Source organism: Ips typographus, linkage group LG4 (genome assembly GCF_016097725.1).
Source record: "Ips typographus isolate SLU linkage group LG4, UJ_Ityp_2.0, whole genome shotgun sequence".
Lineage (NCBI taxonomy): Eukaryota > Metazoa > Arthropoda > Insecta > Coleoptera > Curculionidae > Ips > Ips typographus.
In genome coordinates this window covers 8916750-8936103 of record NC_138425.1, presented here as the reverse complement: position 1 = coordinate 8936103, position 19354 = coordinate 8916750, and the positions used below count along the sequence as shown (strand labels likewise).

General features: G+C 32.5%; 2 protein-coding genes across 6 annotated transcripts in view; one reads left to right on the top strand and one right to left on the bottom strand.

The window, feature by feature from the left end:
- Positions 1 to 893: 893 nt before the first annotated feature.
- On the bottom strand, positions 894 to 6426 carry LOC145728010 (uncharacterized). 2 transcript variants are annotated; one of them, XM_081977927.1, is made up of 5 exons: positions 6266 to 6426; positions 5833 to 6213; positions 5586 to 5780; positions 2627 to 2735; positions 894 to 2577 (listed from the first exon to the last, which is right to left on the bottom strand). In XM_081977927.1, the coding sequence occupies exons 1-5, from the start codon at positions 6344 to 6346 to the stop codon at positions 998 to 1000; spliced, it is 2346 nt and encodes a 781-aa protein (XP_081834053.1). In that variant the 5' UTR covers positions 6347 to 6426; the 3' UTR covers positions 894 to 997. The 2 variants fall into 2 exon arrangements, with proteins under 2 accessions (XP_081834053.1, XP_081834054.1); XM_081977928.1 differs by having other exon boundaries at positions 2630 to 2735.
- A 4329-nt stretch (positions 6427 to 10755) lies between these two features.
- Msp300 (Muscle-specific protein 300 kDa) overlaps positions 10756 to 19354 on the top strand; it is a 60491-nt gene continuing 51892 nt past the window's right edge. For all 4 annotated transcript variants that reach the window (XM_081977914.1, XM_081977917.1, XM_081977916.1 and 1 more), the window contains exons 1-3: positions 10756 to 11119; positions 15868 to 16315; positions 18913 to 18974. In XM_081977914.1, coding sequence (XP_081834040.1) covers positions 10862 to 11119; positions 15868 to 16315; positions 18913 to 18974 — 768 coding nt within the window. In that variant the 5' untranslated portion in view covers positions 10756 to 10861. The remainder of the gene's footprint in view (positions 11120 to 15867; positions 16316 to 18912; positions 18975 to 19354) is intronic.

The window sequence follows — 19354 nt, the reverse complement described above, 5'->3', positions numbered from 1 at the left end:
TGAACCTTTTTTTTTACTCACAACTTGCAATCAACTACACGAAATAATTTTTTAAAAACTTATTTCTTACTGCATCTGCATACGTTTGTGTATAAAACGAAAACCGCTAACGCCGCCATTAAAAGTGACATTTTAGGTTTTCTAGTATAGCGGTGTACAAGGCAATCTTTACCGTTCATTGGTCTATAACTACTGGCGGGCTTTTTGAACAATGTAATTTTTTATGATTTAGCCAATTGACAATAATAATTGCTCCAATTTGGCCGAATTTACCATCATATATTAGGCACTAAACAACCGCATCGAATTTATTCGAAAGTAATTAGAAACGTAATAAATTATAGAACCATAGTTTTATTAAATAATAGGTCTACGAGTTCGTCTGCGCCAGATTATAGTCACTGTTAAATTTAGCTGGAAACTTTACACACATATCCTATGGTGTGTGTCGTTACGGATTTAGAAACATTATGGCTAATAATATTCAGTAACGCATTCGGTTATTAGAAAATATTATTTTCATTGCGCTGTGAATTGGTGTGTTAAAAGCTTTAGGTCAGACAACCGCACTTTAAGTTAATATTCCATTTGTGTGACTTACGGTCATGCAAATAAATTTAAAAAAAAACAGAAATTAGGTCATATCAACACATCTGATCCTATTCAACCACTAAAAGAACATCAAAAATAACTTCTTGACGGCTGACATTAACAATATCCAGTCTTATTTCACCAAATCTTGGAAATTACTTATTATTAAAACATAATCTCTGTAAAAAACCTAAATTTAGAGTGGCAAGGTTTCCATGCCTTGGCTCGCATTTGGGTTAATAACCGCTCTGTTTGTTAATGCACCTTTGCATCTCTAAGATCCCAGAAGTAATAGACCTGTGCTCGTGTTTCTTGAAAGGTTTATTTTAAGAATTTCATGTACAATTAATTTTTGAACCTAATTTTTTAAAAACACTAAACTGTTATAAGTAACTGGGCACAAATTTCAACTACTCCCTTCACTTTTCAGTTCTTCCTTATTTTCTTTGTCACTAATTTTTTGGTCTAACATTTCTAACACTTCCGTGACCAACGACTCTCCAATTTCACTAACTTCAACTGATTTATATTTGGATGAATCAATGACCAAGGATTGAATTATACCAAGTTCAGTATTACTGTCCTCGAGAGTGGTGTCAAGATTTTCATCCAGATCGTGATTTTTAAAGGTGGCGGTCTTAAATTCTTGATGGATTTCATCTAGAATTGTGGTTATTTCTTCTTCCGTTAGTCGTTTCATTGCTTGCTGTACCCAGTCTTCAGACTCTTCCTTATTGAGACGATCTATAAAATCTGAAATTTCCCCCAAAGTGCTTATTGCCCTGACTTGAATGTTTTTAATCGGGTCTTTGTTTAATGTTTCAAGAATGGGTAAAAATTTGTTGTATATTAAGTTTAAGACTCCTTGAAGATAGGGCCAGTTTTCTGCTGCAAAGTCTTGCTCTTCCACTGAGTATAAGTTAAAATGTTGGTACTTTTCTCTTATAGTGTCGAAATCAGTTTCTGAATATCTGTTAGCATCGTGTTGGGAAAGATAATCCAATTCTTCTCTCAGTTTTAGTATTGATATGTACTTTTCTTCTTTTAGTTCTTTTTGAATTAAGTGACTAGTTTTTACCACTTTTGCAAAAGCTTTCAATGCAGTCTTATTTTCTGTATTTGAAACCAGTTTTTTCCACTCACCTAGCAAGGAGTTAGGTTCAGGACAAAGGTACGAGTGTACCATTTCGTTAATGGCAAACAGAGACACAAACCTGTACAAGTATCCTGAATGATTAGTGTATGTAGTGAAGAATGGTATTAAGTGTTCAGAGGACCATTTAATGCCGTAATATTTTGAAATTAGAGGCAAAATCAGTGAGGCACTTCTTCTAATGGCAAACACCGAATCATCCAGTAAAGTCGCGTAGTAAACTTTGAAATGAACCGAAAAATAATGAGCACTGCAAAATTTTGTAATGTCTAGGAAAGTGGTTAGAATGCTTCTACGTGCTCTCCAATTAGTCTCCGACCTGGCTATTATAGCTCTAAGGGAGTTTTTAATAGCGTCCAGTGACTGAGTCAAATCAATTTTTTCGGACAAACTACTGAGTCCTAAAAGAAAGCTTGCTTGGATTTCCATAGATTCTTCATTACTGAGCACTTGCAGCAACAATTCAACCACGTTTCTGTTGAAAAATTCATCACTCAAAATCGAAGATAAAGGTAGTATGTTGGAAGAGAGCGCTAATCGTACACTTTCAGCGTGATCTTCAGACAATCTCCGAAGAATGGGCATAATACTTTCTTCAAACACATGCTCAAAGTTGTTTTCGCTGTCAGGTTGACTGTCGTATGATTTTTTTAAATTATTGCAGTAGTTGAAGAGATTGGAAGCCGCTGGTATTCTCACTTCCAATTCTGGACTTTGCGTTAACGTTTGGTATATTTTTAACAATTTTCCACGGTACTTGGGATGGGGGAGTTCCTCTTGAATCGATGCTATGCGGAGAGATAAACGTTGCCGCACTTTCCATGAAGTATCATCTAGAATTAATAAATTTAGTAGAGGAACAACTGAATGTACCAAACGTACTACCGCTGAGTGATTCTAGAGTCGAAATTATCGATTCGGTCAGTTCTTCATTTTTTGTTCGTTTCAGTAAAGCTATAGCTATGTCCACAGTAACATTTGTAACTGAATCCTGAAAAGCAAGTTTTTTTATTAATTTTATTTTCAGATCAGTTTATAGGTCAATGAACCAAGTGACTAAAGTTTTTTGACCTGAAATTATTATGCCTTACTGTTTTCACATACAATATAATTTTAGTGTTGCTCTAAAAGTTTTATTTCAAAGAAAACTACATTATGGGCCCATTAAAGTTTTGAAATAAATTAAATATCAGATGAAAACACAAATAAAATTATTTATTTTCAACTTCTAAGCCGCGTAGTTTAATAAAAATCAAATTTGCCGACGTTTTTACGAAATTTTACGTTTCATGATTAGATTTAAATTGATTATTTCGTGGGCAGTATGACGTAACTAACTTTGAGCGCTGTTATTGGATGTAATGTTTCAATGACGTTTGATAGAGAAGGATATACACTAGTTGGTAAAGGGCACAAGACAATGACAAAACTGTCCGGCGGCCATAGGTGTTTTACAACGTTGCCAAGAGCATCAAAAAGAGTTAGTGGTAATTATTTATTGGCGTCAGTCACTCTTAATGACGGTTATTTCACTGAAACTAACTGTATTAGCTTACTTTTTTAAGCTATTTTTTTTGTTTCAAATTTTCTATATTTTTTTATATGGATCCTATGGTGACAACAAGATAAACTATTACTTTCTCCTGCTGTACAGGGTGCTGCATTTTCGATGGTTTTACGGGGTACAGAGAAAACGGTAATAGATAGAAAAAAAGTAGCATACGTGTTCTGATCTCTTTTTCTGAGCTGAGATGACTGGCGAAGAGTGGGCTACGCAAACTTCTTTTGTTTCAAAGATACGGGGGGCTTTTGAAAATTGGTCATTTTGGAACCTCCTCTGTATTTCATTTGCTATTAAAGTTATCAAAAAAGGAAAAACGGTTTCCAGTAGAAGTTTTGACGTAGAATCCAATGGCGTAGTCAGTATTTTTCTATTACGTTTAGTTTCTGACATGACAGTAAGTTATATTTTTTTAAATGGAACACCTTATATATTTTTAGTTCATTAAATTCTGTTGATTTTTACTTTTTTAACGGTGTATTAAAACATATAATTTTGTAAACGTTAATCTTGGTAATTAGAAAAAAAGCGTTTCCTTAACAAAAAAGTGCTAAATAATATGTATAAAAATACCTACAGTCGAAACAAAATTTGGCATGTTCATATTAACATGTTACATGTCGTTTATAAACAGTTTTTTGAACTGTCTTTTTCAGCATATTTCTGGAATCCTCATTAAATTTCCTATCTAATGACATAATAAAACACTTCAAAATCGAGTTCAGTCAGGGAGAAAAACGATATCAAAGTTTGAATTGCAAAAAAAACACAGTTTGAGAGAACAGTCAGGGACAAAATAGCATGTAAAACCCATTTGAAGTCACCGAATCGTGTTTCTAAGCACATTTTTGGAATCCTCATTAAATTTTCTATCTAATGACATGATAAAACATTTCAAAAACGAGTTCAGTCAGGGAGAAAAACGATGTCAAAGTTTGAATTGAAAAAAACACAGTTTGAAAAAACAGTCAGGGACAAAATAGCATGTAAAACCCATTTGAAGTCACCGAATCGTGTTTCTAAGCACATTTTTGGAATCCTCATTAAATCTCCTATCTAATGACATAATAAAACACTTCAAAATCGAGTTCAGTCAGGGAGAAAAACGATATCAAAGTTTGATTTGCAAAAAAACACAGTTTGAGAGAACAGTCAGGGACAAAATAGCATGTAAAACCCATTTGAAGTTACCGAATCGTGTTTCTAAGCACATTTTTGGAATCCTCATTAAATTTTCTATCTAATGACATAATAAAATAAATAATACATAATAAAGCGTTTCCTTAACAAAAAAGTGCTAAATAATATGTATAAAAATACCCACAGTCGAAACAAAATTTGGATATGTTCATATTAACATGTTACATGTCGTTTATAAACAGTTCCAACTTCTACCTTAAAAATAGTAGAAAATAGAAATAGCCACTTTTCTTATTAAAGTGACGGTAGAAGTATTTGTAACTTAGATTTTTAATAAGATTTATTAAAAATATTTAATTTTCTGATGTGTTAGTTTATATGATTTCCGATTTTGTTTGGTATTTTAGATATTGGCCTTTTTTTAGCTTAGCAAAGGTCTTTTTTTAAAATAACAGGATTAACCTCTACAAACTTATATGTTGTAATACACCGTTGAAAAGGTAAAAATCAACAGAATAAAATGACGTAAAAATATATAGGATGTTCCATTTAAAAAAATGTAACTTACTGTCATATATCAGAAACTAAAAGGAATAGAAACAAACTGACTACGCCATTGGATTCTACATGAAAACTTCTACCGGGAACCGTTCTTCCTTTTTTGATAACTTTAAGAGCAACTGAAATACTGAAGAGGTTTAAAAATGACCAATTTTCGAAAACCCCCCGTATCTTTACCCCGTAAAACCATCGAAAATGCAGCACCCTGTACAAAGCAATCTTTTATTTTTCATTGGTCAATAACTTACTACGTCACTAATGACGGACGTTTTGAACAAAGTTTTCTAAGATACTAACGACTTAAAGTGAGTATTTTTAAAAGTAAAATAATACGTGTATCATTTTTTTGGTTGTTCTTCTTAAATATGAAATACAAAAAGTCATGGAAGATCCCCATAATTCTAAATACCCAGAGTGTCCAAATTACAATATAACTACAATCTATTTAGGTAGAAAAGGAAAAATTGTTAATCTTGTCACTAATTAGTTGGTAAACTGGGAAATGAACCAAATAACAAGGAACATCATACTTACAATGAGTTGCAAACTATGATGATGAAATTCTCACTTTGTACCTACCATGGGGTCTTGGGCAATATCCCGAAAAATCGGAGCAAACTCTTTCTCTAAAAATTCTTCTTCCACCACCTCAACGAACTTCACACAAGATTCAGCCGCCGCCCTCCTCACCATAGGCATATCGTCCTGAATTAAGTTTTTTAAGCTGTTTCTTAAACTAGCCCGAGTCTCCTCTCCAACTTTACGGTAAAGTACCTACAAATTAAACTAATCACCTTTACTCACAAGTGTCAAAATACTCGCTTACCGGAAAGAGCGTCACTGCAGAACACCTGCTGGTAAACCAGTCATCCTTGATGAGGGTGTATATGACTGGTAAGACGAGTTCTTCAACGTACGGATGGGTTAAGTCTTGCAAAATGAAGGTCATAGTTTCAATAGCCTTTTCGCGAACCAAAGTTTCGTCGGTAATGCATAAGGTTCCCAATAGTTTAAATAGGATTTGGCTGTGTTCTAAACCACCCACCAAAGGAAGAAAATTCTTCAATGCACCAGCCAGGTGTAACAAAGTGTCATCGTGGAGTTCTTCGTAATTTTCCACGATACAGGGTAGTAGCTCTTCTCTAGTTATTTTGGGTCCAAATTTTCTGGCCAGGATTTCCAGTCTTATCATTAAGGATACATGAAGCTAGAGTAGGTTGATTAGTCTCGTTTTCTGTTAGGTTAAAATGAGTACTTACTTCACAGTTTTCTTCATGGATAGCTTCTTTGAAAATCGTCAGATCTTCTAAATTGCTTTGATCTATTAGGTTTTTCTCCATTGTTTTCGGTTGCCAGATACATATGACAACAAGTATAAGATTTTTGTAGTAACTTATTGCGTATCTCACGGTATCGTTATCTTATCTTAGACACTTTAAACATATAGTGCTTTATATTGTCTCAGATTATCGAAAAACTTTCCTCATAATACTTAAATGATATGCTGAAAGTGTCCTCTGTGAATTGCACGCGTGGATTAAGATTAGGAGCTATTTTAATGTAGGGTGTTTAGTTTTTAGTTCTAGATAATTTGGTAGACACTAGATTTGAATGTTCTATTTTTTTGTCAAATATCTCAGTCGAGCATGCGATTGTCACGAAAATAGGCTGAAACACGCAAAGAATGACGTAACTCTTCCGTTTTCTCTGGGATCCTATCGTTGTATTTATATTTGGAATTCCAGTTAAGCCAAAATGTTCGAGATGATAAAGCAGTCGTTTTTGAAACAGTCTGCAACGTAAATTTCTTGTGGACAGCGCGAAAATAGTTTTTGAGTTAGGTTATCAAGATGTTACCTGCCAGAAATGCAATAGATTTGAAAGATAGACGTAGAACTTTTTAATTTTATGTAGTTTTTGGCTGGATTCCAGCCAGATTTGGAAGTTACATTTCAGTTAGGTGCAGTTCAACACTATTTTCTTTTTTAAATTAATTTCCTGTTTATTACATAATTAAAATGTGGTATACACGAGTTAAGTACTTAGAAACTGAATTAACTAATGTCAACTACTTTCTTTCAATTGCCAGATTATATTTTTGAAACTGAGGTCCTTGAGATAAGAACCTGAGGAGAGGAACCCTTGAGAAGACCTGAGGTCAGTGATATAAGTTCAATTTTTGATAGTGTATTACACATTCACCATCTGTCATCATTTTAGTTGTGTATGATGACAATATAACTTTTTAAAAGAAGGACTCACAGGAAAGCAGCGGAAAACAGTAAAATTAGTTTTAATAAGAGAAAATAGGCAATCAGCTGATTTCATCTCTATAAAGTAGCATTTGCTGGATGCTGAAACTTTTTAGAGCCAGTTTAGGATATGGAGGGTAACACTTCTATCAATTCAAACAAAATGTAAACCAGAAAACAACAAACACAACACTGGGTTATCACAGACAGTGATTCACATATAAGACATTAAATCACAAAGAGGTACAACAATTTATTAGAGTGAACAGTGTAGGAGATTGGTTGGAATAACTAGGCTTATCAAAATAACATTACTATTAACCACTGTCAACTAATCTTGACCATAAAATAATAATTAAAATTCCATACTAAACCTTTGTCATACTCCAGATGCAAAATAATTGATTCTAATGTTGGTTAGTGGGTCGAATGCAAGGTTTGGAGTTTCCCCTTATATGATGAGATCACCCCACCATAAAATCAATATATTTTTTAAACCTGAAGTTGACATTTAATCAGTTATTAGTCTAGTATTAGAGTACATTAACACTGTCCTATTTTAATGGTTGTTCTAAACTGTCCTTCTACCGGTAGTTCGTTGGGTAATAGGCCCAATTATAATTTACATACGAAATCGTCGTGACTTCATTGTTATTTTTATTCAATATCACTGAGGATTCACAAGCTCAATTTATAGAAGCCCGATTTATCGAAAATCCCACACGTTTTGTGTTTTCTGACTCGTATTTTCGTAAAAAGAAATAATTGCAACATATTATGACTACAAATATCCTTGGTTTGTTGGTTGAAAAAATAAACTAACACTGATTTAAAAGGCTTTAATACTACAGGAAAATATGATGCTTACAGCTTGGAAAACACCACAATACAGTTTTGCACATTCCACGGTACAATTTTAACTGCATTGCCTTGGCTTACCACCCATTAACCTGAATATAAGCTGCATGGTCAATGCAACAATTATTTAGTTGTTTATGGGACATATTATGATGTCACATTGCAACTAGTTAAATAAATAATTATAGTGGCATTCAATAATTTTACTTTGGTTTATCTTTAGTGTTTTTAGTGTGTAGTTAGTCCAAACTGTAACTGAAACAAAATAATATCTACTTTATACCCACATGTTGGTGAAGGTAGAACAGTGTCCTGTCTATAATTACAATAATTTATTATAGTAACTAATTTAGCTGTGTCCAATCAGTTTGCACTCTGCAATTTTCCCTGCTCTGTCATTATTTATCAAGTTTGTCAAAAGTGAAAGAAATGGATCCTTTTCCTTTAATTATAGTTATTTTTCTAATATTTAATAATAGCGATTAGCAATTTTTGAGCACATTAGTCGTTTTAGCATGCAATACACATTAGCAAGTTCGCGGTCAAGCGAACTATGACATAATACTTTGTTTACCAGTTATTTTTAACCAAGGCAAACATCAATTTTGTTTTTCGAACGATTTACTGGGCGCAGCCATTCAGCTATGTTTTAAAATCTCCCATCCATCAGCGATACTGTATGTCTAGTTTTGATAACATATTTGTACTAAAAATGGGGATGACGGATTTAGGAGAGGAAAAAAACGCAATAACAGAAAAGTTTTTCGTAATTATTGTTTGTGCAAATTATTCTTCACCTCTTGGTGGTCATTAAAATGATCTAATTGGGCTTACAGACCTCCAAAAAAAAAAAAATTAACCTGATAAAACTGTCATGGGTTTTGCACACCAACAAAATTATAGACCATGAATGAATTAGTTACGCCATGGTAAACGCGGACGTGCAATTAAATTAGGGATTGTATAAGGTCCGGTTTTCGCTATTTAATATATCTGATTTAAGATTGAAGACATTTGTCTAACAGCGAAAAGATGATAGCACACTTTGTGACTTTTTCTTTTTATACTTCATTTGATAGTGAGCATCGGTTAGAGTCAGCAACTATAGCAACAAAAAAGTGACAAATTTTGTTCTCGGATTTAAAATGAAAGATTTCCTTCTACGTAAGTTATTTTTCAGTTTCGTGTGTTGTTATAATCAAATGTTATTTACATAAAAATTGCTATAATTACTCTGATTTGTTAACCTGTGACCTGTATAGAGTATTGGGTAGATTCGATTAAATCGGATGTCAGAAGTATTTTTAGAACATTTATTTGAAATTAATGTTTTCTCCCATAAACAGTTACCAAACAATAAAGTATTAAGCACGATGAATCTTGTGTGTATCTACACTAGTTTGGTTCTCAAGATAAAAGTCCCAGTATTCTACTTACTGTTCTTTGAGAGAAAACATAATTATTCCTTGTAAGATTATGCGGGGTTTTATGACACGTCTAAATAACTAAAAAAAGTCAAGAATTTTCATTTTTATAACAAGAACGTTTAATTAATTTGATTTTTGTGATTATGATATTATTCAATAGACCTTATTATTTTTTTAGTGATATTTCAACAGAAATGTTTGCATACTGTTTAAATGGTAATTTTTATTTGGGAGTACACCACATGATGATGAAAAAATAACGAAATCCATACAAAACATATCTTTAAACGTACAGTTAAGTTCGGTTTTCAGGGATGAATTGCACCATAATTTCATACCTGTACTACTCTGATACTTTTTTAAAAAATAACTGCCATTACTGTTAAAAGTACATTAAAATTCAGTAAAGCATTTGAAAATTTTGGTAAATTGGCTCCTGGAAATTTATCCACAGTTTAAAGCTTATTATTTCAGTCAAAACTTTGCTGTAAAGTTTCTTGTAGATACGTTTTTTTATTATGTAGTAAATACTATTATATTATTACTGCTTTTCGGTTTAACGACCTTTAGTTACCAGCTCAAACAATTTTTAGAAGATTAAAAAGCTTTGAAAGTTTTCTGAAGAAAACTGAGCGTTCTAAGTAAATGTGAGTGGGCCTGTCTCTCCACATTCGCAGAGATCATTTGATTTCATCCCAATTCTAAGAAGGATATCAGCTACAATAGGAATCTGCTGACAGTTAGTTGTGACTAATTATTGCATTTCCACAGCAAATTGGAAGATTATCTCTCAAAGTGATGATCCTAAAAGCAGAAACATTCACTTATAGGTTGGTAAAAACAGGAAAGGTCAAGCAATATTGTCTGGTCTGTACTAGTGGCGCTTAAAAATACGTGCACACTAATCTTATTTAAGAAGATCAATTATATAAAATAGTCCGGCAGAACGAGATTTTCAATCTTTTACAACCCTAGTTTGGTGTAGTCAGAAATTTAGTAAACTTTCCTAAACGGTGATAACTCTATTAAAGCGATGTAGCACTAGAATTTAATTATACTGATAAAGATTGTGAAAACCAAGGACAAAAATTCTTATCAAAACTTGTCTGATTCTCCCGGACTACAACTCGTCCTGCGTCGATACAATCCCTCCATGACTCGCCATCGACTTCTCCTTTTTCCACCACATTCGCGTCATTCCAGTATCGAACGGTACGCGAACAACGAAAGAGAGAACCGAGACACGCAATAGCTTGACAGATGCGGCACCGAAATCAACCCATTCATACCGCGTGATCGTTGTTTTTAGAGTGACAACATGAGTGCACCCCTCAAAAACACGGGAGAGGGTCCGAAGCGACCCCCCGAGTCGTCTCAAAGCTCGTCGAGTAAAAAACTACGGGAAACCGTGAAGTTCTACGAGAAGGTGTGGACGGGTACCGGGTCACCCGGAGTCCACGGAGAAGCTGTTCAGATGGACGTTGATCAGCTGGAACGAAGATTAGCCGAGGAACGGGGGACTAAAAGTCCCCAAATGGCGTATGCAACGGCTGTAGGGCCCGATGGTGGTTTTCAGGCAGGTTTTACAAAGATTGTTGCAATGAGACTGATTTCAAGTAAATCTAAAACAATACTTAAAAACTAATTGTTTTCAGCCACTTAATTCCATAGATAACTTAGACATCCACAATTTACTTAATGACTGAAAAGTTTTAAAACTAAAACGGGTTTTACGTGTGTTACCTAAATGGCAGACCAAAGTGACCAAACCGAATAACTGGTTTGATCAAATTCTTGTTTCTGCAATTTGATTAAGTCCTACGTAAGGCTGAACGGTGGAAAATTCAGTAAAATGAATACTTTATTTATTCAATTCAAGTAAACAAATAATGCTCGAAATAATGTAAACAGTTTTTTTGTTTAGCCAAACAGTAATAGTTTTTTGCGCTTATGAGATTGAATACTGAAAAACAAAAAACGTCAAGTTTCAAATTGTTTTTTAAATACAGTTTTTAATGGTTAATTATGTTAACTGTTATGAAGGCCAAAACGAAGTCTTGATACCTAAATTTAAAATAAAAAAGGGTGGATAAGTTTTGCAAACAACTTTTCAGAACAAGTTCAGAAGCGTTTTGCCTGTAGAATGTTCCTTTTTCGTGTTTTTCTTCAGGTAATACTATCTCAAAATACCAACCACTGGTAAATGTGGTAAAAAATATTTGAAATAAAAGTTCCTTAACAAGTCTTATTTTTATTATATTTTCAACTATAAACAACGTCTTGATTAATCTCATTCATTTCAAAACACAATAGCAGTTGATGTAAATTTTGTAAATACCCTTCCTACTCCAGAAAACCATAAATAACCACTTTTACTCAATTGCGAGGGATTTGTTTTTCCTCTGTCAAGTTACCCTTCTAGCAGTCAGTAGTATACAGGGTGGTCCAGTTTTAAATGTCAATAATTCACCCATCGATAGTCCATCAAAAAATAAGTTGACATGCATTATGTCATTTTCCTGAAGAATGCTCCCTAAGGAAGACACAGACTTCCAAAGTTCAGTTTAAAAAATCGTTTTTTTTTGCTACAACTGTCATGTGATGTGAATGACATTCTTCAAGATTCAAATTCACACATTTCAATTCAACTAGTCCGAATTTTCAAACTAATTTAATTCTAAAAATTAGTGTTCAAGACTAATATCGTATCATTTAATGCCTAAATTGTTTACTTTCATCAATGAAGAGTCTGAAACTTAACTTTTACTATAAAAAATAGTTTAAAAGTAGATTGTTCAGTCTTAAAGCACAGTAAAGCGCCTAGAGCTCAATTTAAATGTAAAATGTAAAAATAGTTTTTTAAGTCTGCTATATCAAAACTTGGTGAAGATAACCCTAAAACTCGATTTTCCAAGCTGAAAGCAGTTTTAAAGCTCTTGCCTAAAAGCAAAGTAAACAGCTTGAAAAAATAGTCTTCAAGTTAATTTCCATGAATCTGATGTCAATATCCTGTATTTAAGACTATTTGCAAGATTAAAATTTCTATGTAAGTGTATTTTCAAGTTATGAAAACATATTTCAAATGCAAATTTTAAGCTTTTGATGTCACTTTTCATTGGTTCATAGTCTTTTTGGTGTCCAAGTCAATTTTCAAGGTAGAAATGTGAATTTGTAGTCAAAAATTCTAGATAAAGTAGTTTTTGATGGCTACAAGTCAATTTTCACAGTTTCCAAGTCAATTGTCAATGCTAAAGTCTTTCAATTTTTCTGAAAACTGTGAAAACTGGTTACAAATACAATTTTTAAGCCTCTCAAGTCAATTTTCACCGTTTTAAAGTAAATTTACTGGTTTCTAAGTAAATTTTCATAACTAAAGTCTTTCAATTTGTCTGGAAACTATTAAAAACTGGCTACAAAAACGTTTTTTAAGCTTCTTAAGTCAATTTTCACCGCACTAATTCTTAAGTTGGGTTGGGTTGGTTTTGGGTCTTTGAACATAATCAATCGTAACTCAATTATCTCGTAAACAAAGTTTTAAATCAGAATTTTATAAAAGATATGTCTCTTATTTTGTCAAATTGAACAAGTAAAGTACAAAAAAACTGAAGTTTTTGAAAAATATCCAGTGACGTAGAGAATAAGGTAGAAAAATGACAACCATCTTTCTGTATTTACACCACTGGACAGTTTCGACAAACGTCATTAACATCACATAATGAGTATTAATTTCTTATGGATTTGTTCTAAATTTGATTAAAATTACAGTTATGACAAGAAACCGATTTTTTAAACTAAACTTTTATTGACTGTATTTTCCTTGGAAAGCATTTTTCAAGAAAATGACATAATGTATGTTAACTTATTTTTTGATGGGCTGTGTAATGGTGAGTTATTGACATTTAAAACTGGACCACCCTGTATTTACTACATATTACATGATACTAAGGCAAAATTACTGTAGGTAACTCAACCACTGTTTAATTACATCACTACTTATTTGGTATCGTATTACATCACTCCTGTATTAATTCCCTGGTTTCTAACCGGCTTTCTTCAATACAAACTCGCCAATGTCCAGTTTTCTAGCCATATTATATTGATCCTGAATTTTTTGACCTTCGTGTTGGTTATATTATGAAGGGTTAGTGGGTTTTGTAGCAAATTAAGTTTTACTCATGCTAGTTAAAAAGCGTTGTTTGTATACTTATCAAGTGTTTGAAGGCTAAAAAGGTTAATATTTCAATAATGATGAATGATTAAGTATTTTGTAATATTGTTGATGAGTAGTAAATACAGATTAGTGATCCAAAAATAATTCAAGATTTTTTTAAGACTCCACACATAATCATATTAATAAAAGATAATAGTAATTCTGTGTGTTCAGTATTAAATGCATAAATGGATGCTTAAATTTTATTAAGTAATTTTACACGATTTTTAAAACTGTCATTACTAAATAATCAAATTCAGTTTTAAATAAATCAACAAAATATTTTTGTCGCAAGTTGAAGCCAAATTTTTATGCGAAAAACAATAATAATCCAGATATCAGCCTCACCAGTATAATGATAACCTTTTAATTAGAAGATAACAGTTAAACACACATAACATAGACCTAAAATTGCGACACTTATTAAAAATACGCATGACATACTGCATTAATTCATACATCATCACTTAAGTAATATTTCACAAAATTCTTGTTTAATCGCTATTTTTAAATTTGTTAATTCATAAAATATCTTTCCAATCTGACAGGTATTACTGATCTAATAACGAGTGATCAAAAACTACAGTATACTTACGTGGAAAGCTTTATTTAGTGTTTAGTTTTCACCGGGTCAAGGGTAATTGGGAGCGGCTTAATCTGATCTGTTTACTAGCCTAATTGGGTTATTTTTGATTCTAAGTTCAATAATATTGATTAGATTGACATACACACTATAAAATGATTATGAAGCCATAATTCCTTGAATCTGTAATAATAGTTACTTATTACGGATTTTGTATTTAAACAATTAGTTTAAGTTTTTCTGGTAAGAATAGGTAAATTTGCTTTTATTATATTTCACTAATTTAATAACGATTATTGTTATTAAAAGTGCTCACTGATGAACTTTGCACTTGATTTGAACTTGAATAAGCTTATAAGTAGTTTGAGGAAACCCTCCAGTTTAGCCACATTTAAAAGCCTTTTAAGTTAGCTGTGTTTAAAGTCTATTTAGATAATTTCTACATGACTATTAAATGCTATTTCGTAAATATGTTTATCATCACTTATTGTACTTTTTATGATGCACACAATACTAAACATCGTGACATTTTGAGACGTATAAAGCTGTCTTTTTAAAATACTTTGTGGTTTCTGTGGGAAAACGACTATAGAATCAAAACAAACTGGTTGTGAAATAACAATCTCCATGGCATATGAGCACTTAACAAATATGACATTGAATTTTAAAGAAGGTTTTTCGCATTCGTAATCAATTACGTTTTTACAATTTTACATTTACTATCATAAAAGTTTGTTTTGACAAAAATCTAGTTTACATCAGAGAAAGCTAACCGGTATTTCTAGTGTAACCTACAAACAATGTAATAGAATTGTTACATCATCGTTCAGACACGAAAAAAAGCTTTGATCTAAGCTGAAGGTCGTTTGTCTAATATGAATGACTCCTCCTGGAATCTTATTAAGTAAAAGTGTTATACTATACTGGTTTGGGTTAGATAATTTACTACCAAAATAATTTAGTTTGGTTTCTTGACACCAGAGAAAAAACCACATTCGTTGTGACTATTTTGCTTTGCACAAGGACGACGAAAGTGGCGTCTACAAGCTGCATTTTAAAGAGTCATGGTTAAATTTAACTTGTAATTAGCCTTGAATGTTGTATAAAAATATTTGATCAGGTGAATTAAAGTGGGTTTTAGCCTGCTATACGTATGTGCGGTAGCCAGTTAATTACTTTTGGAGTTGAAGTTTTCTGGAAGAAACCTTATCTCAATCTTAGCTAATTCCAGTATTTTTTGTTCTTAAGAAACACTTAAACTGAATGGAATTTAGTTTCAAGTATTAAAACTTTCCAGTGTATATAAAAATATTTTAGTTTAGATGTCAAGGAACTAAACTGACTATAATAGTTCCTTGAAAAGTTAGCCAGAAGTTTAGCGCCGTCTGGTCTGCAAGCCAATTAAGCCAAGCCAGTAAACAACCACTTTATTCAATCCTTTTATTTCCCACAAAACTGAAATCAAACCAGTCTCATTGCAACTTTTAAAAAAAACCATGAACCACCCTCGTCATGGAAACTGTCATTACAGGAAACCTTTACCAGCACCAGCCAAGAAGGCGAAGAAGCCTCCGGTGTTCGAACTGTTAAATTTGAAAAAGTTACTGTGAGGAAAACTGTTCGGCACATTAGCTCATCCACTAGCACTCATTCATTGAAGAAATCGAGTAGAACACCTTCGGAGGAACGAATCGATGACTCCGACTACCTCACCCAGTCCAATGGGAATTTGGCCACTTCAAAAACTTCGAGCCAGTCTTCTTTGGCGGGAAGATTCCCATCCGAAGAAAGTTTAGGAAGATCCCCGTCTGCAGAACGCAGTAGAGACGAATGGGACAGTAGCAATAGCAGCAGTAGTAAAAATTCTAGTTCCGAATGGTACACGGAGTACAGAACTCAAAGTTTTCAAAGTGGTTCCAGCAAATTGGAGTACGTTCGTACCAAGTCTCAGTACGAGGAACATATCGATAATATACGAGGTATGATTTTTATGTGCCGTATACTGCAACCGTGAAAATTAATGATGTTAAAGCGAGTTTTCCTTGACTAGAAATTTTCCAGTTATTGTTGCTTTTGCCACGCTTGTCTTCCCAAGGGAAACGTATTAATTTGCAGCTATTTTGTATGGTTAGTGATTTCATTCTAGATAAATTGCCCATAATAGGGTACGTCACAAGGTCTAGTTCAATATATAAATTCTTTAAATGTGGCATATTTTTAAATTAATTTTAGTTGTTTACAGATAAGTTGGAATAAATAACTTTTTGACGTTTCTTTATACATGGTGACTCAAACCTTCAGTTTCATAGAAAAAGTTTCATAACTTAGCTCACCGAACCTACGTTCAAAAATACGACAAAATTTCTAAATATTACTATTTTCCGAAGATTTCAGTTTTCTGTTCAATTATTAATAAAAGTAAATAATCAAGCAATAATAGTGGTTTTCATTTATAAATTGTGCTGTTCATCATGACAGCTAAAAGTTAATTTTTTTGTGTAAATAACATGGTCGTTTGGAAATTTGCTTTTAAATCAACAGGCGTAGAAGCTAGAGGAGGAAAAATCCTTAATCACAAAACTTACTCGAAAATCTACGCTCTTGACTTCATAAAATAGCTCTAATAATTGGTAAAATGTGTGTTTATTAAGGTCCTTTGGTATAAATATGCCCTTTTCTGTGCATGTTACCGAGATATTGAATTTCAACAATGAGAGTATATGGATACTAAATAAGAGCGAAACTAATATTAAAAATTATTTTTTTTACTAAATTCCAATAATAGTTACAATGTGGAGAATTATTATGGATTATTCAATATTATTGATATGATGTTGGTATTATTGTATTACTCCAAATTATGCTGATATTATATGTATTATTGCTTGATTATCGTATTATTAGGGATGATTCTGTATTACTTGGATTATGCCGTATTATTCAGATTATTATATTATTATTAGTATTATTGCATATTATTAATATTATTTGATGAGTGACCTCAATATTATTTAAGTGTCACACCCCTCATCTAGCTCTATGTTTCCTCAATACAAACGCAAAAACTTCAAATGGTGTATAAAATCTATAAAATAAAAAACCTCTGCTTTCCGCAAAATTTACATGGCAATCGATCAATTGACCATTGAGCCTGCAGAGCAAGTTTGACATCACGATGACGTAATTTGACAGTTGGTCAAAATATTGTTTGGTTACATTACGTCATCGTGACGTCAAATGTGCTCTACACGCTCGACTACGTCATACTGGTGGACTTTTTGAAAAATAGAAAAATACAATTTTTTCCTGACTTAAAGTGAGTATTTATGGAATAAAAAATACATATATGGAAAAATTTTTATTACATCATTACGTCATTATTTTAATTTTGATTTTCGCCATACAAACTAGTAAAGTTAAAACTTCCTAAAACTGTTCATTTTTTATTCTGTAACGAGTTTTCTGCTGCAATAAACTTCATTGCTAATTTTTACGAGGCCGGCACGTATCGAATACGTGCAAATTGCCACACGACCAGCTTCTGGATTCGTATTGTTAATTAGCGTATCACGTTTAATTTTAAAATTAACTCTTATTTTGCTGTTGTAACCCGACATACATTGTTGCCGTTTTCTGTCTCTGAAATTTAGATTTAAGTCTTATAATATGAACATCAAGTTTAATCGAGAATGACGTATTATTTTCGGTCAAAGTTTGCTCCAACATTGCGTGCAATCTGACTTGGGCTAGAATTGGGTATATTGATTTTAGGGATCTACATTTTACGAGCATCCTTTAAGGCAAGCGACATTTACGAATTAATGGACTTTTATTTATACCTTCTAGTCATGCAACTCGATTCATACCTACGCATAAGAACCAATGAAAAATGTATGCTTTATGTTCTGTTATTTTCATTGATGATGGATATCTTTGCATTTATTCCATCATCAATCCAAAACCACTATTCTAAGTTAAATAGATTTAAAAGCAGGTTTACGCAACACGTATCTAAGTTATTCCGTTATGCATAATATGTCGCTTACGCTGAATGAAATGCTTCCATATTAAGCAAAAGTGACTTCACTTCTAAATATATCTTGTTTATCTATGTATAGGTAATTTTTTAATTGTTCTTAAACAAGATTTAAATTGTTATTAATAATGCCTTTTACGGTTTACACTTATAAACCCAAACTGTTTTAAGATTGCTCTCATGTAACACCCAAGTCTTATACATATAATTTGATTTGAATTACCACTTTAACGTCAATCTTGTGTTTTTGGTATATAATTAATGTTCCTATAACTGTTAGTACAAGTGTAAAAGGTTTTTTAATTAGGCTCGTACTTATAACTTGGTCAAAGAGGATTGAAATGTTTTCTTACCGACACACTCTTTGGCGTTTTAGCATTTACCAAAGTGGTTCTTAAGCACCTGGATGTGGAACATCTGGCGATTGTTCAAGAGGACATAGCACCACTTTCATTTTTGCTTGTTTTAAAATAATTAATTAATAGTTTTTTATTTGTACATCAGTTTTGACTTTGAACTGAACTAATTATTTTGTTTCAGATGAACAGGAACGTGTGCAGAAGAAAACTTTCGTAAACTGGATAAACTCTTATTTAATGAAGGTAAGTGATTTTTTGTTTCTGTTTCTCGAAAAAAAAAATTCAGATGAATCTCAAACATCATTGACACATCAAATTAATTGAGATTTCAAAATTTAAGAAGTTTTTAAGAAGACAGAAAGGGACAAATCCAAATCCAAAATTAGACCGTCCTGTATTTTTAAAACCACACACGGTATCACGTCTGTGCAAAATAATTAATTTCCTAAGTTTGGAAAATAAATATAATTAACTGACAAAAACAGGAAATAATATTTTACATACAGAACCATATTACAAACATAACTTTTGATAAACAATCCATTATTATTCGTTTATTAATACCAACTATGCTGTAAAGCTTTGGTTTAGGTACAGTAATCTTCTTTACAGCATGGTGCTGA